This window comes from Passer montanus, unplaced genomic scaffold (assembly GCF_014805655.1).
Source record: "Passer montanus isolate IOZ18808 unplaced genomic scaffold, ASM1480565v1 scaffold3, whole genome shotgun sequence".
In the NCBI taxonomy this organism is placed as follows: Eukaryota; Metazoa; Chordata; class Aves; order Passeriformes; family Passeridae; genus Passer; species Passer montanus.
In genome coordinates this window covers 16,935,026-16,961,128 of record NW_024367707.1, presented here as the reverse complement: position 1 = coordinate 16,961,128, position 26,103 = coordinate 16,935,026, and the positions used below count along the sequence as shown (strand labels likewise).

Here is a 26,103-nt window from a genome sequence, read left to right as displayed (position 1 = left end):
AAGAGTGTTTTTTCCCCACTGTTTGTGTTAATTTCTTGTTAATATAAAAGACAGCTGTGGAGAATGTCAATCAAAATAATAAAGAGTACAGAATTTAAGTGTATTTTTTCAAACACCTACATAAAATTGTGCACATAACACAATTATATTTTGCTCTTGAACAAATAAAAGTGCTTGGCAGGGCCTTGGCCTTTTAAATGTTATATGTTTAATGATCTGTTATGCACTGATCTGAAGGACATCATTATCTTTCAACTGATTTTGAGGAAGCCCTTAAAATATAAGAAAAGCATAGACTCTTAGATTGATGGAAACATGGCTCAGTAAGAAATGAAATCACCTGGCACAGGTTCCCAGCTGCTTCTCAATTAAATTCTGTGAAGGGAAGTGGCTTTAAACTTCCTCCTTGGTTGCCTATTCTCTTTCTACCCACAGAAACTGTGCATGTATGCATTCTAAACTGGGTTCTGAGGGAAATTGATATTGCTGAGTTTTATTTTATTTTGACATAAAGAAAGAAAAACTCAGCAGTTTCAATAGTTGTCTTCATGTTGAGCTACCTAAGGCCCAGAAGGTCCTTTCTATCAGAAGATGGTGATGGAAGACAAGGACAATAGGTCCTACCACTAGTTCTAACTTCAATTCTAAACTTAGAGCTACAGCAGGAAAATCTTTAGAATGGTGGCTCACTGCTTAGTCAAAGCAGTCTTCTGAAGCATCCTTAAAAAGCTGCAGACTGGACGTGCATATAATTTCTTAATAGCAAAAAGTATTTGCTAAAGAACAGATGAGAAATGAGTAGATAATTAATGTGAGAATATTTTTATTTTTCGCAAGAACTGCATTTTTCACTATGTATTAAGACACAAATACATTTAGCTTTCACACACAACAGAGAGAATTGTGTTTTCTGCAGCATAAGAGCAAAGTAGTCAGTACCAGACTGCATTGTTAACCTGTTAATCTTGGAGTGTGCTCATTTTCTCATTGGAGGTCTCACCCTATGGCTCTCCTAGGTTTCTGGGTTTGTTTTTTAATCTCACTTTTGTTTTGGTCTGATTTTTAAGCAAAATAAAATATATAGGGCTGTAAGCTCTGCAGGTGGTACTGCTGCTAGGAATTTGATTCTTGAGTTACTTCCCACCATGTGGCAAATTAGTGAGTCACTGCCCTTTCCTCTCCCGCTCCCTTTGCCAGCAGAAGAGCCTGGGCTGACTCAAGAGCTGCTAGCTACAGCAACTGCTCGTGTTTACTGCCCAGTTACAGAATAATAAAATGCTTCTTCTGCCATTGCACACCCCATAGTGAGCGTATGTTTGAGGTACTGTTGCTCACCATGACCAGAAGTGTTTTTTCATGTCTTTCATTTGCTCTGAACATGGAATATTTACTAAGAAAAGGCAAGATGGTGAATGTGCATTTTCTAAGGCTTAAAAACTTTTCTGTATGTATGAAGAGGAAAATATGTCCTGTGGGTTTGTGTTTTTTTTTTTTGGTTTTTTTTTTTGGTTTTTTTTTTAAGATGGTGAATGTGCATTTTCTGAGGCTTAAAAACTTTTCTGTATGCATGAAGAAGAAAATATGTCCTGTGGGTTTGTGTTTTTTTTTTTTGGTTTTTTTTTTTGGTTTTTTTTTTTGTTGACAGCTTTCCTGACTATTTTAAAGTTGTGGCTATTTCTTACCTTACTCTATGAAGTGTTTTGCACTGGCTGACTTTGAACATATGCACAGACTGAAACACAGGATGGGAGCCACTTGTGGGTGTGTTTGAGGATCAAGCTCAGTCTGCCTTCATTCATTGCCTGTCCCTGGATGTTTGTTTCAAGACGCTAAGAGAAGCCAAATAATTGTTTGGTCAGTTCAGCATGTTACATGACAGGACCCCATGCTGTGACTCTGACCCTGCAAGCACAGCACCTTATCAGATCACTCATGAGCAAACCACCCGAGTCAGTAATTGAAGAGCCCATTTGTACCCAGGGGGATAAAAAAAGCAGCTGGAAGCCTGCTGGGATGAGTGGGATGGGCTCTGTCTGTGCATGCAGCATACCCAGGGGCTTCCATCTAAGAGCTGCCTGCCCTCGTGCACCAGTGTGAGCAAAGCATGGCACAAGTGCTGGCAGTGCTGCAGAGGGAGGGGACGTGAGGGCCACGGCCCCCGCTGCAGTACAAAAGCAGATTGACCAGGTGCTTCCTTTAGACTTGACCCCTTCTGGAAGGTTTGAGCAAGAATTAATTTTTGGCTGGGGAAAAGAAAGAGGTTGTTTCCCACTTATTGTCTGAGAAATTGAGAGAAGGGAAAGGGGGTGGGAAGAGAGGAAGAGGAAAGGAAAAACATTGCTATAATCACACAGAGTTCTGTTTATCTATATGTATTTATATCTACCTACAGAATTTAAAATCTTTTGGACTATGTTTACTAAAATGTACAATTTCCTTGATCTCCAGAAAAAATTGCCAAGAAGACTAACACTGGCAGCTAGTGTTCCTGAGTGGTTTTAAAGTGGGAGAAGGCCACAGAGGAAGAGGACAGGGCAGGACATGACTGTTGAGCAATGGCTGAGCTCCTGCACTGAGGTCAGTTTGCTTGTGCAGCAGCCCTTAGCTTTCTGAGGAAGGCTGGTCTCCCTGTCTGGATGGATGATACAGGGTAGTTACACAGAGGTAAAGCCAGAGCCCTGTCCCCCACCTTTGCCTGAGGAGGGGTCACTTTCTGAGTGATAACCTCCTGTCCTGGTGCTGGCCACAGAGAAGGCACTTGGGTGGGGTAGGTTCTTGCTGCTGAACAGCTGGTCTGTAGCCAGAGGCCAGCATATCTGAGGACAGAGGGCTGGGTGAATTTTCCTGGCAGTCCCATGTTCCAGGTGAGGGTCTGTGTTCAGCCACATGCCCCCTGGGTACAAATGTCACTGCAGCAATGGCTGCAGTGAGGGTGTCAGGCTTCTGTGTGTGCAGGCTGGAGGGTGTTGCTGATTCTTTGGCTGGCAGGTTTTGTACTTCTGGGTATTTTCTTTATATCAGACCTTTGCCAAGCATTACACGAGTAAATCAGCCAAATTTTCTGCAGGAGGCATTGCTAAATCTGCAGCTGCAATGAGGGCTGCTTACCAGCACAGGCAAGGACCATGTTGCTGGAGGAGAGATGTCAGCCTCCTAAGAGCAGCGCAGAGGAGGAAACTCAGGAGCCTGAAGCACAGCGACCTCCTAAGAACAGACAAAGCAGGGTGAAGCAACAAAGGCTTTCAACTGAAAGCAAATGCTGACAGAAACATTGTTCTGGGTGCATGGCCTGTGGCCAGTGCTCCTGGAGGGAATGCTGTACGCTGCAATGGGACATGGTGCTGCTGCAGGCCTCGCCCTTCCCCGGCTCACGAGGCATGTGGTAGTACATGCCCATGTTAGTTCTTGCTAATGTGTGGCTCAATGTTTTAGATTTTCTTATATTGCTTTCAGGGCTGATATTAAGTCCTACTGCTGTAAACAGCTGGTTGCTTTATACAGCTAAAAAAAAGTTAGTGGAGAAAATGAGAAATTAATTAGAATTTTATTAGGTCCTGCAATGTGTATTCTTGTTTCTTTTTCCACTCCATCCTGCAGACCTGGATAATCTTCAAAAATAATTTCTTTTTTTTATTATCTTTCTTAATTTTTTTATTTCTATTTTCCCTTTTTATTCTCATTTTTTGACCTTGGAAATAATTGAAAAATATGAAGAGAAAGGCACTGTTTCCCTGAATGCAAGAACCGTCTAAACACTAACTCTGGGCTGATGTTCTAAACCTATTTGACATGCAAAAATTGGTTGCTTAAGGCCTGTGTTTGATTTCGTTAAAAAAAAAGGTCTGAATTTCTAATATAATGGCACCTGTCTCATTCTCCTTACTGGCTTGGGGAGACCTGCCAATTGCAAAATCACACCGATACAATTAGTCCTGTCATCAGCCAGAGGGACACAATAAGCCAGCCCCTGACAAGAACTGCTCGTCATACCTGTGTGTCCTGCTACTCTTCTGCACAAGGCAGAGAGGAAGGCCAGTCCTGCAGTGCTGCCTCTGGATTTACCCTCTGGCTTACTTGGATTACTCTGGTTTGCTGGCGCAGAGGAAGCAAGTTACAAGGTTCTGGCTCTCTGAAGAATACAGCATACAAACACTGTCCCTTTTTTGTTTTTGAGTGAGAGCAGACGTCTTGAACAGGCAAGTTTTGTTGTCCTTGAGGGTTTTATGGGCCACCATAAAGCCAGAGTGGTCAATCTCTTTGAATGAGGCTCAAAGACAATGTGAGAATGGTTCATTTCCAGTAGAGTGGCAAGCCAGCTATGCCAGCCTGAGATGGGATTAGCTGCATGCATTAGTTTCCAACTATGTATCTTGCCTTCTGGTCAGACACCGGCAAATAATGCCATTCTCAATAGCAAATTAATTTCTGTTTGTTTAAATAAAGCCATGTTAAGGCTTCACTGTGGATGCTCACAAATATTCCTCTTTGGCAAACCAAACTTTCCCAGTGGGTGCAAGAGGAATAAACTCCTGGGTACAAGGAATATATTTTTGTTCTTTGACATTTCCGCTTATTCTGTGAGTGACCAGACCTTCCATCTGTGGAACTGAGTTGCATTATCACAGCTATTTCCAGCAGGTGGCAGATGATAATCATGCTAGTAACCTAATCTGGGTACAAATGATGTGTTTTCCAGGCTGTTTACTCAGATATTGACTTAAATCTACACATTATCTAGTGGCTATAAATGTTTCCGAAAGCAATAAACTAAGATTGCGTAATTGGAGCCCATTAGTAGTTACCCATGGTGCTATGTAATTAAATACTTGGGTATCAAGTGTGATATGATTTTTATTTTTAAATTCAGCCTTGATTTTTTTAATCTCCCAGATCAGAGAAATTGTTTCTATTCCAAAAACCACCAAATAACCATTTGGCTAACTGTGTTTCATGGTATAAGATTATCTTTGCTCATCAGCTGTGGAGGGATAGTGCTCCTCCATGTAGTCATGCCTGGATAGTTAACTGATGCTTCAAAGAATTATGGGTTAAAAAACAGTCACAAAAGGTGCTATATTGCCCTTCCTCTGTAGCTTCTCACTGAGAGAGAGCTGCTCTGTCTGATTGTTACTACTGACTGAAGGAGGTTTTATTCAGATTAACAGTCCTTAATGAGGACCAGATTTTGCTCCTTTTGCTCTTGTTGGTAGTCACCCGCACACATGAGTAATCCCAGTGTGTTCAATGGGAGCTATTCACCACACAGAGAGGGTGGCATTTGCAAGTTGACCTTCCAGTGTTGATTTCAATGGGGTATTTGAGCAAAGGAAGACCACAGGACCTGACCCATACTAAACCCGTGACTACATGGAAAAGTCTGGTCAAGGTTTACAGCAGCATGTGGGACAGCTGTGCGCCCCTGCTTGTGGGTGAGTGATGCAAAACTTCACCAAGTCAATGTAAACTTCAGAGCATCTGTTCTTACAGGTCTCACTTATAGGACAAAACTGAAACACACCTCAGAGGCAGACAAGTGTTTGTTTAATGTGTGTTTTGGGGTGGGTGTTCGTAATACAATCCCAATGGCTTTCCTCTGGATGGCTACACAATCCCCTGGGGTGGATAAGAGGGAGAAGAAGGGGTAAAAGCTCTCCTTGCAGTCCCCTCAAAAGAGATACTGCTGGTGCTGCCAGACTGAGAGGAGGTGAAATTTTGTCTCGGAGGTGGAGAGTAAGGATGGAGTCCTATTTTGTCAAATTAATTCTCATAAGGAACAGAGAAGACTGCAGATGAACTGATGACTTAAAAGCAAAGGAGATAAGAAAATTATGATTATGGCTGCCAATACACAATGGCTTGTGAAATATGGTTGTTTATATGCCTGTTTGTATAACCATACATTTATTGTAACAGAAATATTCAGTATTTTTAAACACTAGCAAGTCCTATTGCTGTTCATTTTTTTTCTCAATATTATTTGCTGTTTTCATCTACCAGTTTCACAAATGGTTAATGTGAACGATATGAGAATAGATACATACTTTTTAAACTGCAGGGAAATTCACCATATTTCATTCTTGTACATAATCACTGGGGGTTTTAGTGTTTTGTTTTGGTGGTTTTTTTTGGTTTTTTTGGGGTTTTTTTTGTAAGATCTTATTGCAGTTTTATTACATTATAATCTTTTATGGAAGGATAAAGGGATTTGTTCCTTCATAGGATAGCAAAGTTTATAAGCTCAAGTAAATCAGATATGGCCCAGAACACAATGCTTTTGCAAGTTTAACCAGAAAGTATTTCATGCTGGTAAACTTCATTGGAATCCTGAATGTTATGAGCTTGCTGCTGAAATGACTTGAATTTTAACATAGATATATTTTTTAGGAGAGAACTAGACTGACATATTTTTTGAAGTGATGAACAAGAATTAAAAGAGCAAAAAAATAAAAAGTTTAAAAAAACCCATATACCTTGAGTGTTAGTTGTATTGTCTTGGCTATTGTAACAACCAGTTCTTACTGGCCTCCTTTTCCTGTAATTAAAGCCATTTTTCTTTTCCCCCTTCTGGCCTCTTCCTGGCCCCATGTTCCAGCAACAAGCAGCAAAAATGTGGGATTTTTTGAAGGTAGCTAGTAAGAAAAACAGGTAGACGCACTTTACTTCCTGTACTTAGGGGTCACAGGGGAGATCTTGGCTTTCTTTAAGTGTAGAAACTGCAATGCAATCCCCAGTTTTCCTGATTCTGCTGCCTAGATCTATTTTTATCCAGTGTGTGAGTGTACCATACATATGTGCTGGTGCATACACAGAGCTCAGTAACAGCCACTTCAGTAGTATCTGCTCTTTCCCACGTTTCTCCTACAATTAAACGTTGTCACTTCTGTATTATTGTGAAATCTGTGCTTTCTTGTCACTGTTGCTGACACTTTGCTAATTAAAGGTTTCTTCTTGTTATCATTCTCTTTTCTTCTTTTATTTAGTGTAATGGCCAGAGTGTTTTTCTGCCAGACTAATCATACCAGCAGTTTCACTACTGTTTCGTCATTCCTCTGCAGCTACATCAGATGTGAACTCTTAGCCTGGGGAGACACAGGTAATCACAGACTCAGTCTTAATTTCCTACTTGCATAGTATATTTCTGCCATATCTCACTATGCATGGAGGCTGAAGGAAGGACTGCAGACTTTTCCTGACCAGTTGGTTGGGTGTAGGACTTCAGGAGCAAAAATACCCAGCTCTTTTGTTATCTTGCTGTGAGAGGTATCACTGCAAGGTCTGAATTTACCACTCAGAGAGGGAAAAGGATGCAGAGGCTCCAAGAAAGACTTCTTTGCTTCTCCACTCACTTTGCCAAGGATAAATGTTTATTGGGTCACCCTAGTCAGCATAGTTGTCATATCATGCAGCATCTCGACATGGATAGTAGCTGCCTTTAGGCCTGGTACAGATATTATTAGTTAAAACTGTCTACATCTTTCTAGAATTCAATTACAATATCTCAGTCATCATAGTCTTGCTTTTTATAACAGTGATATTTCCTTAGATTTGTCTTAAATATGTTGTTCCTTCACATAAATATAGGTAGCAGCTTTGTGCTACCCTGGGGATAGAAGGTTCATATTTTGTTAGTTTCTTGCATAATTCAAAAGGAGATTAGAGAGCTTCTTATATTCTGTTTCCTCCCAAGAGAAAGCTATCATGTAGATCAAGAGAGGAAATGATTTCCTTGCTTGGCACAAATGAGTCACAGAAAATGACCTTCTTTGTACTCTAATTTAGATTCAAGAATCCTCTGAAGAGCTGATAATATAAACCCATATGGCTTGGATGAAGAAAGTTGGGACAGACATTGTCACTAACAGACTCATCCACATCTTAAAAAGCAGTATTTCACTTTGCCTAGATTTTTTTGATGAGACTGCTGCAGCTGCCTACCTCATGTTGCCTGCACATGTGTAATATGCACATACATTACACATATATGTATGTCTAATATGCACATACATATATGATGCTGCTGCTGAGGTTTCATTTCAGCAATGGAGAAATTGCAAAAACAGCACACACTCTTTGGCTGTTTTTTATACTGTGTTTAACATCTTTAAAAATACATATTCATGTGAATTTTGAAACAGTGCTTGCATTTACATTGTTGGGCTGTATAACATCTGGAGACAAGTTTATTACAGAGGAAGCAACAAGCTTTCAGCTGTATGTCAAGAAAAAAAGGTCCAACAGAAAATAAACTAGCGCACTGATACACAGAAGCACTGACAAAGAGCTTCAGCAGAAAAGATCTGGTGGGAAACCAGAAGCGTAGCTGGACAGCACACAGAGCTGCAAGCAGCCATTTGTAGATTTTCATGTGAGGAATAATAATTTATTCCATGGTAAAAAGTCCAAGAAGGTGCCAGCTTTTTTCCCTATTTTTTTCTTGCTATGCACTGGTTTTTAATTTACTAATTTTTTGTGTGTTTTGACGTTTTTAAATGTTGGTCTGTTCCAATTGTTGCTAAGTGATTCTGTAAGCGTCTTGGTAGTTTCTGTTATGCTTCTGTTATGCACTTCAGTGGAAGTGCTTCACTGCATTTCACAGGAAAGGCTGGCTTTATGGTTAAATTTTGCCATACTTTTCCAGGACCTATCTGTGCTCTTGGCAAAGCTAAGCCATCCTGAAAAATAGCCTGGAAGTGTAGCCATGGGCAGGTATGCATTCCTAAAGGTGCCCAGCATGCCACTGTGCCCTAACCACACCTTTGGACTGAGATGCTTTCTGATCAGGTTGCTTATGATGGTGGGTAAAGAATTTACAAATATCATGGCTTATGGGCCTCTTGTTTTTCACAAAATACAAATGGGAGTATGACAGTGACAGTGTATTTTTTTTAACCAACAAATGTGTTACACCACACACCCTTGTGAGACCAGCATTAGCACAGGGTGAGGTTGCAAGCAACACTTCAGGTTAGGGCGTGGGAGAAAATCAGCACCTTAGATTAGAAGGTGCATTTATGCTGGGTGAAATGACATTAGGTTTAAGATGGTGGGCTTTGACTGCAAATTTGGGTGCACACCAAGGAGTGGGGAATTTATGTAGAGCTTGATTTTCCTGAACATACAAAGACTGTATTATAGGTAGATATATTATTTAATTTTCTGGGCATAAAGGATATAGATAGAAATGCCATGACTATCTGGAAAGAACACAATGGCAAACTGGGAAGGATAGTCTGTTCAGGATCTGCTGAGAACAGCTCTTACAGCAGCAAATGCTGGGAAGAGAATTGAAAAATAGATTTTTTTTTTAAATTACTATTTTGGGGTCAACTTTCTGCAAATAAGAAAAGCTTCCAACAGGGAAATGAGGCCAGCTGAAGTCCTTATGTAGCAAACACAGAAGTAAAATATTTTATTAAAGATGTCCCTAATATTTAGACCATGGAAGCAGGTTTCTCCCTGATGCTGTTGAGGAAGATTTATAAAGATCCTAAGCACAGGATACATTTACCTTTGCTTACAGCTAAACATTATCCATTTGCTTATAGCTGTAATTCTTTGTCTGTGCCTGTGTACAGCATTGTGTGTAACAGGTGCTTGCCATTGTTCTTCAGTGAGATGGCCCAGTGGGCTTGTATTTATTTGGTACCAATATGTTCAAGGAATGTGCATGTGTGGTGAAGGAGCAAAAGCAACAGATATTGTATATTCCTTTCTACATCTGAGTATGTACAGAGTGTTAAACAGACATGTATACCCCAAAATTGTTTGTTTGTCACCTCCAGCATCTGAGAGGTAACATCGGGTTAGCTGGTCTGAGACAATGTCCTTCTTAAAACGTGAGCTCTCTGATCAGCATTCTTGTAATTTCTGTTCAGACTGCTGCTTGTGTTGCCTCTTGCACAGCTGGAAGGTGAGACAAAAATAGGGGAATCAGAAGTATTGTGACAATTGAAGTTTGGGTTATAGTGCAGAAAATGCTAAAGGTTATTAGGGCAGGGAGCACTGAAGGTATCATGGGGGATGTGATGGACCAGCAGGCAGAGGAGCTGAAGAGTTGCTGGGAGTGAGATGAGATCATTACAAAAGAAAAGATGGCACATGGTGGAATGGGTATAATGAGTTTACAGAGGACATTGGCATATTACAGAGAGGAAGAAGGAATTACAGCATGGATGTTGGTAAATGGAAGCCTGTACTTTGTAAAATCTCTTTAGAGTCCTGTGCTGTAAAAGTATTTTTATCAAATTACATATGTCACTTGGCTATGCAGACAAGGAAGACACAGTAAAGTCAGGCAGCTCCTTGAGATAACTCACTGCTTCCTTTTTTGGCTGCGAGCTTGCCAGTTTCCTTCAGTTAGGCTCATACCTGTGTGGGAAAACTCAGATTCCTCAGACTTTCCTACAAGCTGACTTCCTCTACTATTGTAGTTCTTTCCCAACTTTTCATTTGCTCTTCTATATTTCAAGTTTTTATATATTTTTTTAATAAAGGGTATTTATTATATGGTGTACCTTCCATGATTCAAGCAATGATGGATTGCTCAACTGTTTTCATCAGGTTTGCATTCACCTCTTTGGTACAGACTTCATACTGCGTGTGACTGATTTGCCTTCTGATTTCTTGCTGTTCTTCATGACTAGCTTTTAATACATGTATAGATTGTCCTCAGTGAGTTTGCCTTTCTATCACTCCTGAAATTAGAGCTAGAACAGGAAAGTATTTAATTTTTTTTTATTTGCAGGCTTGAGGAAGGGCATTTTATTGTGTTTATCAGACACGTTGAACTGTGGTGTGCCTGGGCTGTTCTGCATAAGGATGTTCCAAGCCTCTTTAGGGTGATTGCGACTGCACCAAAGGTAATCTGATTTTTTAGTTTTTGAAATAACGTAATCTCTGTAGACTGAACCTTGTGCTCTGCTTTTGCCAGACCTTTAGGGAAGACATGTTTCAATTACTGACTTTACAAGACCCAAAGTTTGGCACTGAACGCTGACACAGGTCCTATTTCTTGCTGTTTAGTGTGTAATCATGCAAGTCTGAAATCTGAATTCCCTGCTCTGCCCGTGCAACCAGGTAGAGCCAGCTTTGCCGCTGATCAAGTGGAGCCAGGAAGACAGACTGGCCTGCTCCCAGCGCCCAGACGGGTTTGTTTATTTAATACGGGACTTCTTTTCCTCGCTAATGAATGGCTTTCAACCTGGGGCATCGCTAGAGCCCTCTCTTTATGGCTGTGTGGGAAAGAGGACTTGCACATCCCTCCCTCCTTCTCTCTCGCCCTCCCTCTCTCTCGCCATGACGCTAACGGCTGCTCCCGGCGGCTGCTCCGGGCCGGAGGGAGCGGGGCCACGGCGTTAGCACGGCGTTCTCCGGCCCTTGCCAGCCGTGCCCGGGCCGCGCTGCCGCCGGGGCTGCGGGCCGGGCCGGGCCGGGCTGCGGGGGGCCGCGGGGGGGAGGCGGGCGCTGCGCTCCGCTGGGCTGCGCGGCCGCTCCGTCCCTCGCTCGCTCCAGCCCGGTCGCGGCGCGTCCCGAGCTGTCCGGCCGTCCTCCCTCCTTCCCGTCTGGCGGAGCATCTCGCCTGCCTCCTCCTGCCCGGTCCCCGCGCCTCCGCGGCGGCGGGGCTTCAGCACTGCTGAGCGTCAGGCGCAGCGGCGGCGGCAGCACCACCATGGCGGTGGAGGAAGAGGGGCTGCGGGTCTTCCAGAGCGTCAGGATTAAAATCGGTGAGCGCGCGGGGCAGCGGGCGGGGAGCCCCGCTGGAGCGGAGGGCGGCGGGGTGGCGAGCGTCCCTTCTCACTGCCCGGCGCTGCGCGTCCGGCAGGCGAGCGGCGCCGGCGGCAGTCCGGGCAGCGCAGGGTATTCGGCAGACTTCGCGGGTTTTGGATTATTATTATTATTTTTTTTTTTGTTAGGATTTTTTTTTTCCTTTTTCATTTTTGTTGCTAAGCTGCGCTCAAAAAGTTTGAAGGCGGCCACCGAGTCTCAGCGCTGTGTGTCGCTGGCGAAGCCGGTGTGCAGCCGGCCCAAAAGCGGCTGTGTGCGGGAGCCGCGGTGTCAGCCCCTTCCCTCGGCGAGGGGGACAGGCAGGGGCTGCTGCCGCTTCCCCACGGCTTCCTCCGACTCGCGCTTTTGGAGATTCGCTCTTCTTCTTGTGCTGAGCGAGTTCCAAACCACATTATTAGAAAGTAAGCGACAGATGTCAGCGAGTGGATTAAACTCTCCCTGGTCGAGTTCTGAGTGTGCCGGCTGGGAGGGAAATCCCTCGTTTCCGTAAGACAATCGGTCCCACATGTGGAGCGAGCGGTTCTCCTCCCCGGGATGGGGCTGCGAGCTCCAGGGGAAGTGGCGAAGTTCAGCGCCGGGCTCACAGCGGTGGGTACCGAGGGCGTGTGGCTTCCTAATAAAGCTCTTGAAAAAATATCCCTCTGCGTTTCCCTGCGTTCGGAAGCAAATTTGCAGCCTCCAACTGGCGCGTTGGATGAAACTGAGACGTGAGATTACGTAGAAAATCTCATTATTGGACAGTGGCGTTAGCATTTCAAAGAGACTATTGCTAGGATCGTTTCCTCGTTAATTGTCAACAGGTAGTTTAGTGATAGCAGTTTTTAACAGTTAAGATTTTATCATATCAACTAAAAATTGTGTTCTCGTATACATCCAGAAATGAGATTCAGTAAGATTACAGAGTATGGATGGAGACTTGCTCTCTCTTTTCAAAGAGGGGAGGGGAATTTGAAAAAGGTCTTTGCACAAGGGAGAAATCCGAACATCATGCGAGTGATAATATTGCAAGTTGTTTCCATCTGGTGATTCTTGGTAAAAGGGCTAAGAACGCATGCTGCGTGTAGGATGGTGACTTGTGGCTAAGCTGTTTGTGTCTGATTAGTTGGGGTTTTCTTGAGAAGAAAACACTGGTGATCGTATACCTGAATGGCTGAAGTCACGAGAGTGTGGGAATTTCTTTGAACTGTTGAGGAGATCGGATACAATAGCAGCTGCACAAGTCTTGAGATGAATGTCTCGGAGTGAAATTAATCCTGCTGCCGACTTCAGCTGTCGGAGCGGAGCCCCTGTGAGAGCTAAGCACTTGACTGCTGTAGAACTGCAGCAAAGATCCCCGCTGTTTTTTGGGCTGGACAGCGAGAGGAAGAGCCGCGAGCAGCGCGGCGCTTGGCTCGTGCGGTCGGAGCGGGAGGTGTTTCCCGGAGGATGTGGATGGAGCACAATGCCCGGCGCTGCTCCGCCGCGGCCCGGCAGGGGGCGGAGCCGAGCGCTTCCGTCCGCCCCGGCAGCGGCCCCGGCGGCAGCACCGGCGCTTTCTGCCCCCCGTGTGCAAAATCACACTCCTCTCTGGAGCCGACTGTCTCTTGGGAGGTTTTCACAAAAATAGGAAGCGGCGGGATTGCTTTGATGGGTTGAAGAAGGATTTCTAATCAGATTGGCCTCCTAAAGCAATCCTGATCTTCTAGAATTTGCATGTGGAGCTTGTGGGCTCCCTGCAGAAAGTCCCGTGGCTGGGTCTGAAGGGAGCTCTCAGACTCGCGGAGTCCTTGGGGTTGGAAGGGATCGCTGGATGTCATCTACTGCAAACCCCTGCCAAGGCTGGGTCACCTAGCATGGGTTACACAGCAAAGTGTCCAGGTGGTTTTTGAATGTCTCCAGAGAGGGAGACTGCCCTTTCTGGGCAACATGTTCCAGTGCTCTGCCACCCTCAGTGTAAAGATGTTCTTCATGTTGAGTGGAACTTAACCGTGTTTCTATTTATGGCCATTTCTCCTCATCCTGTTGCTGGGCACCACTGAGAAGATGGTGAACGTTGGAGGGACACTACTTTTTTCAGCTATTGCCAATAGTACATTTCTTTTAGCAGTTCCCATTCCCATGGTTGTCTTGTAGTTTTCTCTCTTTTCTAGTGACAGGAGTCTTTAGTCTTTCAGTGAATGGGTTAAGAGAAAAGTTATTTGAGGGCAATACCTCAAAAAGGTAATTTTTTGAGGGCATGTAATTTTCCATGTTGATTTGCTTCGATTTATCATGCTGAGGAAATGGTCAGTTCTGTTCTTTGGGAGCTTGTTTTGTAGCCAAGCTCTGTCTGATCTCTGACTTTCAGATATTCTGTGCTTGATCTGATAAATCATTTCCTTCTCTGTAGCACCTCTGCTGGCAAATCATTAATGGGGACACTGATATACAGGTGTGCCTTAGAATAAATTGCATAAAATGTAGTATTGATTCACTGAGGAATCAATGCAAACAGAGTGGGCGCCCATGTTGGCATGCCTCTCTTAATGGGGAGGCGGATGCAGCTGGAAGGCATTTGGCTGTGCAAAACATCTGTAGCCTAGAGATGTCAGAATGCCCTCATGTAGTGTACTGCTGGGGCTGGCTTGTCCTGTATTTCCAAGAAGCTGCAGATAGATGAAGGCATTTTCTTCTGCTTGTATAACTTGTTCTTTTGGGACTGATAGGCTGCATGGAATCAGCCATATTAAGCTAGGTGGGTTATTACATTCTGGATCTCTTAAGTCCTTCCATGTTCTGTGGAGTGTTGTTTCTAGTCATGTTTGGATTTAGCTTGAGCCATCTGTCTCCTTTTTTGCAAGTGTTGAAGCAGTTAAGTTTTGCAGGAAGCTGTGTGTTTGCCTCACTCAGTTGACCCGACAACGGTGTGGCACCTCCTAAAGATGTCTCACCAAGATGCTGAAGTTGTGGAGCAGCAGTGTGCACTGTTGATGTGGGTACCAGTGTTAAGAGGAGTTGTTACTGTGCTACCTCTTGTCCAGTTTCTTTTGTGGTTAGTTGAATTGAAAGAAGTTAATGCCTGGCAACTTCTGCTCGTGTTGCAAGGCAGCAATGTACAGTAGAAATAAAAAAGTAGTACTTGTGTTAACGAATGTGCTGTTCAGATGTCTAGTTGAAATTGATTTATTTTGGCTTCCCATAACTGAAACCATTGTGCTTATGTCTTTTTCTTCCTTAATTGAAAATTATTTTTACCGGAATCCCTTATACATAAACAAAACAATGTGTCATGTAAGACTAAACAAACACTTCCTATAAGATTGCCACTTTGAGGAAGTGTGCAGTGCTGATATTTCCATGAGTCAGTGTTTCAAAACCTGAAAGGAAACAACATAAGGCTCTATGGCTGATGATTGGCTGGAAAAACTACAAAGAGTCCTTCTGCTTGACAACATTACTTTTGTTGTACTGTTAATATTTAATAAATATGCTGTACTTAGTTGCTACTTTTTTTCTCCTTAAATGGCATCAACTATTAAACTTTCAGTTGAAAAAATAAAAGCTTGTGTTTAGTGTTTCTGTTGTTGAAAGCTGCATGCTGGCTAGCAGAGAACCTGCTGCCAGATTTTACTTTGTGAAATTGTTTATGCTTGAAAAATCTAAAGAAACAGCTCATTTATGAATTTTCACTTCAGCAAGCTTTTCATGTCCCTAAAATCTAGTACTGTTATACTTAGGGGCATTTGGCTCTGCTTTAAAATAGTATTTTTTCTAGCAGTAGTAGAGCTTGTTATGGTTCTGTCTGATAGTTTGAAAGTAGTAATTGGGGCAGGAGGGTGTTGCAGACTGAGAGTTCACTGGGGCTGTAATATAATGAGGAAGACCCTTTGCTTATGGTACTTTTGAGCCGACAGACAATAACAATCCACTTATGCACTGTGAACGCTTTTTGCAATTTAAGACATCCATGAAGTTCTAAATCTTTCTTTTATCATCTTTTAAAAGGGCCATTTTGTGTGATTACAGGGTGTTGAGGCCTTACTCTAAAATGTGAGAATTCCAGCGGCATAAGCTAACCTTAACACTAACTGTGAGCAGAATCATGAAGCAGTGAAATATTTGTGATAAAAGTTGGCTCCTACCTGATGTGGGTTGGTGCTTCATACATAGCTTACCCTGTTCTAAACTCACCCCATTTTCTAGCAACTGTAAGACCTTGTTTATGTACAATTGACAAAATGAGGATGGTTGGTCAGTAGATGTGCCATCTCTTTGCCTCTTATTCTTAGTGTGCCTTTTTTTACTAATTAGTGGAGAGTATGTAGTTTTAAGACGCTGTGAAAGCAGTTAAACTTGTGAAACTGAGAGTCTTGGGTGAAGTCAGGCAAAGTACTTGGTTAAGTGCTAGTTTACTGGTGTTTAAGCAGGTCAGTTGCCAAGAGAAAGTATTTACAGACTTCCAACATTAAACTTGGTACAGAGTAAATGTTTGAGAGATATCTGTGTTTCCCAGGCTAAGAAGAAGTTTATCTTGTCCCTGACAAATGTAAGGTCTCCCTTAAGTCTAATAGTAGTAAGGTTGTTCAGGGAAATCCATTTTGTCTTGAGAAGATGTCCCTTTTAATGTTGTCTGCTGGGATTTAGTGCCTTAAGTGGTTACTTGTAGAAGTAATTACGACTAAATATGTTCATTGCATAATACTGTAAAAGGATTTATTCCTCTTTAAATGGGGCACAAGGTTGTGGAATAGATATTTTTAGAATGAGAGGTACTTTTCTCTCTCTCTCACTATATATATATATATATGGAAAATTATTTAGGAAGTGTGAAATGTTTCTTGTATAGATAACAATGTTTTTTTTCCAGTGTTTCAAAGATAGAGGACCAAGAAGAAAACAAAGGAAGAAAAGCTATTTGCATCTCACCCTGAATATATTCAAGACTTCTCAGTATTTTTTCTTCACATTAAAATTTAACAAGTACAGCTTAAATTGATGTTGCATACGTAAAATAAAGTGGCACCTTAACATTCTTATTGATTCACTGTAGAAATGCTCATTAAGGCTTGAGTCTCATAGGCCATGGAAGGTGCAGAATAAATTATGCAGATTTGTCACTGCTGGTTCAGTATTTGACATTGCTAGATTTGGTGGTGGCTGTCTTCTATAACCAGCTTGTGTTCAGTGTGCTGAATGGAAAAGGTCTGGGTCCAGTGCTGTTTCTAGAGGCAGAGTGCCCTGGCTGTTTATGGGCTGTCAAGAACAGCCGTGGCTGGAGCAAGACCATATTTTCTGCAAGTGAGAGGAGGAAACAGAGGTAGCAGTGGAAAATGCTGCAGTAAATGTAGTTTTGAAGAAATAGAAGACGCTTGTGTTTGGGGCTGCCAGCCTGCTACCAAACTCCATAGCATTCCATCCCTAGCCTTACTCTCTTTTAAGTAGAGAAGGATTCATATATGAGTAGAAGCCCATCTGTTTTGGTTTTTAGACTTGTGTAGAGGTAAATTCACAGGAGTGAATCTGTTAAACAAACATGCTCAGGCCCTCTGATGTCAGTAAACAAACTTGTTAGGTTTTTTGGTTGTTTTCTGGAGTTGGTGCATTTGAAAGAACAGTTATTTAATCTGTCTCATGAGAAGTATTGTCTTGTCTCTTCATGGAAGTGATTGGCTGGTGGTCAGACTTCTGTGCTCTTCAGTTTGCTCCCTTTCCTTACTATTTCCTTACTTCTTGATGGTGCTGTGTTTGTTAGCTGCCAGTACACACCAGCTTGCTCAGCTGTTCTGCAGAATAAATGTTAAAACTCCAGAGAGAGCAGCAAAAGGATTATCTGACAAATTGGTTTATCTGTATCTCTGACCTTCTGCTTGAGAACTACTTGAATCTCACACTCAGTTCATAAACAGCCTTAGCTGTTTATGAAAGTTTAGGTGTTCTAGTTGGTATTAATTAATAGTCATACATGCTGTCCCATTTCTCCATCGCACACTTGTTTTTTAAAGCTGAGGCACCTGACATTGATTATCATATTTATGCTTAACATAATTCCTTCTGCCTTTTCTCATCATCAAAGCAGGAATTCTATTTATGCAGTTATGTTGTTAAACACTCTGTTATCATATGAAGTCATTTATTGCACTGATGCTCCCATTTAAGGAAGACCTCATGTAAACACTGGACAGGCTGCCTACACCATTTTCTGATGAAAAACCTCATCAGAAATACCTTTGATAGTATTAATCAGGTTAAAATTCCCCTCTATCCTTTCTCACTGACTGATCTTCGTTACAGGAGTGTAAATTAGGAATAATTATGTTAAAGCCAGTAATTGCACTTCTGTGAGAGTTGAATTAAGTCTTTGAGTATCTCATGTAGCAATTTTTTCTCTTGGAGGAGATGGGGGAGGGGAAAGGATGAGGTAAAATCCACTTTGGGTTGTTAAGGAGTACTTAACACTTCTCATGTTGTTACAATGCACTTTGCAAACGGATGTGTTTGGAGAATAAATCTTACAGCTAGCTCTTGTGAGGGCAAGAAGCCTAGAATAAAGTTACAGGCTTGTAGACTTGGCTGCATACTGTAAAAGATGTAAATATCAGACAGTTGCATTGCTCATATTGATCTGACCAACAAATATTCAGCCAATTATGTCAAAGGAAAATTGATGTGTGTGCTAGTGGACCATTAATGTTTCTGGGGAGCAAGTCACCTAAGGCTTATATTAACAGTCAAAACACACATTAGTAAGATATAATGCTGTGCTTTTAAACTTTCTAGTACTGAAGGTTTTTATGTTTTGTGGTTACACCAAGGAAAAGCTCAGTCTTGGAGTTAATAGCAAGTTATATTTTAATTAACTGAAAAGCTGATTGTGGACTTGCCTATTGTAACTTTCTGATTTTACTGACATTTGCTAAACCTTATGAAATGTCTATTCTTTAGCAGTGTCTGAATTTTTTCAGCGTGGTGGACTGGTGACTCAATTTAGGACCCAAATAAAAGCTTTGTTTTGTAGTAAAAACAAAGCAAATTTAACTTCCTTCCTCTCCCATCCTAACCTCTACCAGGGGGAAAGGAACTTCCCTGAAACTTCACATGTTGTTTTCCTCCTATAGAAGACTTTCTGGGTGAAAGTTTTGCAAAGTGAGATGTGAAGCTTCAAAACTATGGAGAACTGGAATATTTTCTCCCTATTTTCCTATTTCAAATTTTAATGGATTATTGCCAACTGTAAAACACTTCATATATTCAGTGGAAAGTTTGAGGTCTTTAAGGGTTGTTTGGGGTTTTTCCCCCTTCTGCCTGAAAGAGAAAAAATACAGTGTATCTGTGTTTTTGAGGTCTCTTGAGGGAAGAACACAAATGTTGAAAAGGCTTTTGAGGCTTCTGATTAATGTTTCTGCTGCTCAGTTTTCATTCCAGACCTCTGAAGTATTATAATTTTTTTCTACTTTGCTAGAGACTTGTGCATTTGTGTGTTATTACCTCTCAGGGAGCACTGGGGCAAAACGAAGGTCCCTTCATTAGCCCAACAACGCAATGTTGCTGAGGTGTGTAGCTGTGACTGCATGGCCACTGACTGCAATGGATTAGGGCGATGTGATGGTAAGAGGGCTTCTCTTCCTTCAGAATGACAGATAGGTTTGAACAGCTAGCATTTGATGCAATGTTTAATTTGCATAAATAGGAATGTACTTTTCTATGCTGCTAGTAGGTGGATGAATGTTAGATGAAGTGTGTCAATTCTTCCATGTGCAACAGATGAATGAAGAGTCTCAAAGCTGGGAAGAACAACTCTTTCTGTGATGAGGGGAGGAGGGGGACACAGATCTGTGTTCCATAAGATGCATGCTTCATGCTTAAGCTTTGTTTTCATATGTTACAGTGACTTTGGGAGGAAATATACTTGTCTGTTTTTCTCTAAGCTTGTTACTAAGATTTCAAAATCCATTTAGAAGAAGTTTGCATTGAAAGGCCTGAGTTCGTGTTTCAAAAAAAGGAAGATGAAACATTGAAGAGGTGTTACACAGGGAGCAGAAGGGTGTTTGAACTTGTGAAGGAGTTTTATTTTCAGGATTTTTAATCTGGAGTGTGGTTTTTGGTTGTTTTTTTTTTAATTTATAGATGTAGGAATAAAAAAAAAAATCCAAGTGAGTAATAATTTGTTTTATAGCAATTTGAAAATTTAAATTCCATTCAGTTCCAGTTGCACCGTTGCATGGAAGGCATGTAATATAAATCAACTGTACTGTTTTTAAAATTTTCCTTGCTTTTGAGTGTGATTCAGCTTTAATATTCCAAGAATTGGAAAATGGACAACTTGAAATACTTTATTTGCAGTTGTGCTTCTGTTATGACTGTGTGTACAGATTTCTTATGTTTAAAAAACTCAAAAATCCAGATGAACTGGTGGCTGAGTTTTAAACTCCTTAAAAATAGGAGGGAAGGGAAGAAGTTTATTACTGTTTCCAATTCCTTCTAAAAATATTTCTGTTTACAAATTGTTTACAGCTACTTACTTTTGTTCAATAACTCTAGAAGAAAACAGTTAGTGGTAGCTTTTTACAAGGCTGGAGTTGATTCTTGCTTGTATTTCCCAGCTGGTGTTAGAGTACATCTGGAATCTATGAAATTCCTTTCTTTGTTCCTCATTTCCTGTTTCATTGAGAGCTACAGTGTAACGTTCTGAAAGCTATTTCTCTTAGCATCTTCTAAGATGTGGATTTTTAACCAATTAGAGAGTTCTTAAAGGTAATTATATGTGCCTGTGTTTAACGGTTTAGTTGAACAGTGAAATTGAACTGTATTTTGAAACTTCTCAGATGTTTTGTTGTCTTATTTCAGTGAAAAATAGTTCCGTTGATTTATCTGGCTGTCGTTCAGCTTGTAGAATTGTAGGAAGGAGGGTGGTAGAAATAGAAGAAAAATGTGGTAGATAGTACAAAAGCTGCCTTTCTTAGTCTCTCTCTCTCCCTCCCTCCCTCTCTCCCTCCCCCTGCCCAGGAACAATCACCAGTTTGTAATGGAAAATTAGATCTATTTTGCAGGAGACACAGGGTGTGACATCCTACAGTTGCTTTTCGATTCTGGTTTGAAAGGCTGGTGACTGCTATAGAACACATGAGCACAGCCTTGGAAAATTGAGCTCTGACACTGTGGCACAAAGTGAGAGTTCTGTGTGTCTAAAACAAAACCAATCCATCCTCTCCAAAACAGCCATGTTTAAGTTAGATTTACTGGTTGGGATTGCATTGTTGCAGATAATTCCAAGTCAGTAAAAAAGAGAGAGATGCAGTTGTCCCACAGAATTGCTCTCATTTTTTGCAAGTAGTTTTTCTGTTCTTCCTGAAATAAAATGTGCTTTTATGAACACTTTATGTATCTGAGTGGCTGCCCCAAGTTTTCCAGAGCAAATGCAAGTTCTTCATAGTCCCGTGGTCTGCTCTTCTGTTGTTGCCATTTGCCGGCTGTTTCTGGGATTGCAGCTTTCATTCTTCATGCTGTTACTAGTCATGAAAACTCTAGTGGTACAATATATGTTGAAAAACTTCTTCACAAAGCACCTGCTCTTAAGATGAGACTTACATTGGAAGCATTGTTTTTTCTCTTTATAAATACACTTGCTGATTTGTTTTCCCTTCCATTTTTGATTTGTGGATATCTCTGAAATGGCAGCATTTGCCCTCATGGAGAACTTAATATTGGGGAAATATTTATCTTCTTTTTAGCTGCTTTTAGTACATTTTAGCAAAGATAAGCAAGGAATGATGGCACTGAGACCTGTCACTCCTTTACAGATCTGATTGGTACAATTTCTTGTCTTCCTTTGATTTTTTTTTTTTCAAATGTCCCTGACAGCAGATTATATATATATATAACTGATATATATATATATATAACTGATTACATGATATAGGTTGTACATGGAGGTAGTTGCACATTATATTTTTTTCTACATATTGTAAGGAGCTGAGGGAAGAGCTACTTGTTCCCCACAAGGTATGTGAAAATAGTGACAGAATTGTGAAACTCCTGCAGCTGTGTGTCTTTCAGCATATTATATGGTTACAGAACCATTTTTAAGGTTCTCACATCTTATGCACTTACATAAAGGTAACTGTACTGCTCCGGGTGTCTGAGAATTTGGTAAACCCAAAAGCCATTTTGCTCTGTAGGGGATTATTGTTGCTATTGGACTGTATGATGCTCTCTTTCAGGGATGCAGTAAAGGTCCTAAAAAACTTGCACCTGCTCTGCTTGAGTCAGAGGAGTGGTGTTCCCATAAATTTTGTGCACTGTTGTAACTGTCAGTAAGGTCCTTGTCTTGATCTATGCAAATTCTCCATAGCCTAGACCAAGTCTTGTCCTAAGAGACATCCTTCAGAGTACTTATCCCTGCAGCACTGGTTCATTAACCTATTAGTTCAGTTCCTCAAATGATAAGTTGCATTTTACCTCCAGGAACATAATGTTCAAGTTCTGCATTTTGTGTAAAGTATTCCCTGGTACATAAGAGAAAGGACCCATCAGCTATTTCTGCAAATGTTCTGGGCCTGTTCCTCTTTATAAACTTGTAGGCACGTTTACAGTGTAGATATTTCATGTTTAGGACTTTAGCTGATATTGCATAATATTCAAATTTCAAATTGTTAAGATACCTGAAGAACCACATTTGTGCTCTATTAGCATTTCTTGCCCTAAGTGTAAGGTAGAAGTTGACCAGCACTAGTCTTACTTCTGTAAATATTTGTCTTACCCTGTGTTTCTAGATTGTTCCACATAATTAATTTTGCTGCATGCTGAGGGGCAGCAGCTCTTGGATGACTCTGCTTGACCACTGTGAACACCAGAGTTCCCACTAACAGGAGCTCCACGTAGTTGCTGCAGAATAGGCATAGGTGCTTCAGAGATGAGGATGGTTTGGAAAGGAGGTTGTGGTCGATGGTCACAAATCCAGCCCTGTTTAAAGCTGGGGGAACTGTTAGTGTCCCTTCTCTCTCCTGCTGATGTGTAGAACCAACCTCTGTGCTCCCTGGGGTGGTGCTTGCAATGGACTTCAGGAAATTGGTGTTGCATGTTAAGAGTTGAGAGGAACTAGATTTCGAGATAGTGTGCCTCTCCCTACTCCCCCATGGCTTTTTATTTTTTAGGCCTACTAAGCAAAATTGCCTGAGAGGGAGGAAAAAAGCTAATTTTTATTCAGAGCCATACGCCTGCCTGTCTGGTTTTGAATGGTGATTCTGTGATTTTTGACAGGGAATAAAAAGTGCCTGGGGGAATTTGGAATGTTGTAATAGAGCAAAATCATTTCAGTAAAAGTGAAACACTAACAGGCTGATAATTAGTGGATTCTGACACCTGATTCTGTGACAGTATTCCAGAAAGTTGGGAGTTTGAAAGTGGAAAAAAATTGAACTGAATTACTTTTAAAGCAGGCTTTAGTATTAAATATAACTAGTCTCTGTAACAGTCTAGTGGAAAATGTTGTTGTTATTGAAGTTTCCTAATAACATCTTCAAATTATTGGTATACTGGTGCCCTGCCTCTGGTAATGGGAAGTGGTAATATACTCCTGGAAGTAACTTGTACTGCATGCTCTTGAATATGGGCTTCACTTTCTTGTGTAGCGTGAATCTCTGAAATTTCAGGTGTATTTTTCTCCTTGTCCAATGGAATCTTATTCAGGTTTAGTTGTACTGTCTCCAACTTTTTTTTTTTTTAAATGTTTGGTGGCTGTTTGAGATATAACCAGAAGTACCAGATGCTTGTGAGGTGGAGTCTCTACTTCAGCACTACCATGCACACTGCTTTGGGAAACACAAAGGAATAAGTTCTGTGCTTAACACACCATGCACAGTGGCAGAATGAAATGGGGTCAGGCAAGAATGTCTTATCCAGGAAGGGCTTAGAACCAAGTAAGAGCTTACATGTCTGTGAATTAGTGCCAGGCTGCAGATATGCCAAAACTCCTTTGGCCTTGCATGGGGTTAACTCAATGCTACAGAAATGTGATCTGAAAAACCCACTACTTGTGTGGTGGGGAAACACTGGCTGTGGGGCTAGGTCAGATTCCCTATTGCTCTCCTGAACTCCACAATACAAGCTATGGACAGGAGCTTCTACCTACTTCCCTGAGAGCATGGAGTCAGTAGCAAGGCAGGATCTTGTAGGAATTTGGTTCCCTTTGTACTTTTGGAGGAGGCAGTGATGGTGATTTATCAGTGCTTTTGTTGTATTGTAGGTATAACATTTGGTATCTTCAGTGTCATGGTGAAATACTAACATATTTTGCAGTGTATGTATCTTCTAGGGTATCAGCCTGCAGGAGGTAGAATTGGGATATTTCTCTTGTGGTTGGTTGTGGTTTTGACAAAGGCAAAGCACAGTCACAGTGCACTTTGATCTAGTGCAGGTGTCATGTGCATTTATTTGATATTTTTTCTTGCTGTTTTGCCATTGTTTTGGTAATGAATGCACGCCTTATTTTTTTTCTTTCTCTGACACGGTGTTTGTAGCTTGTCTGACCTCTGTGGTACACCTGAAACCAGCTGTGCTGGAGGGCTGAGCCTTCACAGCTGCCCACAGACGAGCAGGGTGTGGGAAGGATGAGCCATAGCTCAGCCACTGTGTGCTACTTTTTTTTTTTTTTTTGCATTGCTTTCTGTTTGTTGAATGATAGTTTTCTTTTGGGAACATGAGATTAGCTCTAAAATAGGCCAGCATAGGATGAAGATGACGACAATATAAAGCTTCTAAACATGATTTTGAGCCAATGAGTTAGCTTTAATCAGGATTTTTAATTTTTTTTTTCAACAACCATTCAAGTAAAATCTTTGGAACAAAATGGCTTAGTATCAACACTCTGTTCAAGTATTTCTTTTGAGGAATGGAGCACTTAGTTGGCTGTTGATGGGGACTAACATGAATTTTGTTGTAGGGCTGTGATTGAGAGCTTTCAGGGGAGAAGGGAAGGAGGTTGAGACTTTTGTAAATTAAAACTAAGTCAGAAGGATGCTGCTGTACATCTTCTGTGGTGTTAGTGATGCCTCTGAAAGATCTTTCCTTATACCCAAGCTTCAGAATCATATCAGTAGTTATGGCTTGGCTGTAGACAGTGTAATGACTGTGATACAAGATTGGTTTGTATTCTTGTAATCGTCTAGATTGGGTGGTTCAGCCCCAAACCTTCAAGATATAAGACAGTAAGTTTGACCTGGCCCACTTAATTCGTTTCACAGTCTCCTCAGGTATAATTTTTTAAGTTCATTAATTGCCTAATTAGCCTTAATGGTAGATGAGTTTTTATGCTAATCATTTGAAAGACAGCCTGATTTAGGAAAGTCACGGAAACACAAGGCTGCTGTTCTGTCTTTAAAACAGCCTGGATATTTGTCTCACTGTGACATTATGACATCAGACATATGTCTTCATTCACGTTCCTGGCAGCTGGAAGCAGTGTGTAAAAGGCTTGTATTGTTTACCCATGTCTGCTAAGCACCGGTGATCTTCCAGAGTCAAACACTTGAAAACTGAGGGTTACCATCATGAGGGTTGTTTGTTTTAATGTTGAGTCCCTTTGTGTACACATCATTCTTACCTTTACAGGATTATATATTTACTTTTAAAATAAAAGCCGCTGTACTGCTTTCAGCCCATGCAATGAGTGGTACTTGTGTAGTAAATAATGATGTTTTTACTATTATTTTATTAGTAACATTGCCACCATCTATATTCTGTTCTTGTAGTGAAATATGTGGTTTTCTGCCATATGTGTAGTCAACACCTGCTCTGGCATTGTTGTTGAGTTGCTTTGCTGCATTCCTTACCATACCGTGGAATCTTTAATCATCCAGCCTTTTCCAAGGTAGAGTTGGCTCTCTTAAGTGTGGGACAGGATAGAAAAATGGTATTTACCAGTCATGGTGCCAGTGTGCATCTAATTCTACATTTTTCTGGAAGACAGTTTTGTTGAAGTTGCAAGGATCTTGGACCTGCATACGTATTCAGCCATTGTTATTCCATTGTGGCAATCTTCTTTCTTAATGCTTACTTCATTTGTGATGTGCCTTCTCCCACTGAGAGTAGTGTGCAGAAGCCTCACAAGCACCTCTCCCAGCTATTTGTAGAGATGGAATCCACTGGCTTTGGCTAAGCAGTGCCAGGGTGATGAGAAAACCCTGCCAGGGGAAGGGACAGGGGAGGACAAGCAGGATTCTGTTTCTCTGCCTAGCCAAGTCTTGCTTCCTTCCTTTCAAGATCCTGTTCTTGTCAATCTGCACTTGGAGTCAAATGCCTTCTGTGTCTTCCTGACACGATAGGGCTTTCAGTGCAAAAGTCCTGCCTGGCATAACCAGTATTGGA

General features: G+C 41.5%; 1 protein-coding gene and 1 long non-coding RNA gene across 4 annotated transcripts in view; both read left to right on the top strand.

Annotated features, from left to right (window-relative positions):
- Positions 1–2,033: 2,033 nt before the first annotated feature.
- On the top strand, positions 2,034–3,328 carry LOC120504635. The gene is made up of 3 exons (XR_005628083.1): positions 2,034–2,187; positions 2,449–2,577; positions 3,068–3,328. It is a non-coding gene; the product is annotated as an uncharacterized LOC120504635 (long non-coding RNA).
- Positions 3,329–7,001: 3,673 nt separating this feature from the next.
- Positions 7,002–26,103, top strand: part of RASA3 (RAS p21 protein activator 3) — a 134,605-nt gene continuing 115,503 nt past the window's right edge. For 2 of the 3 annotated variants that reach the window (XM_039714330.1, XM_039714329.1), the window contains exon 1: positions 11,452–11,723. In XM_039714330.1, coding sequence (XP_039570264.1) covers positions 11,669–11,723 — 55 coding nt within the window. In that variant the 5' untranslated portion in view covers positions 11,452–11,668. Of the gene's footprint in view, positions 7,094–10,744; positions 10,860–11,451; positions 11,724–26,103 lie in introns of those variants that run through there. The other variant, XM_039714331.1, reaches the window with a different exon arrangement.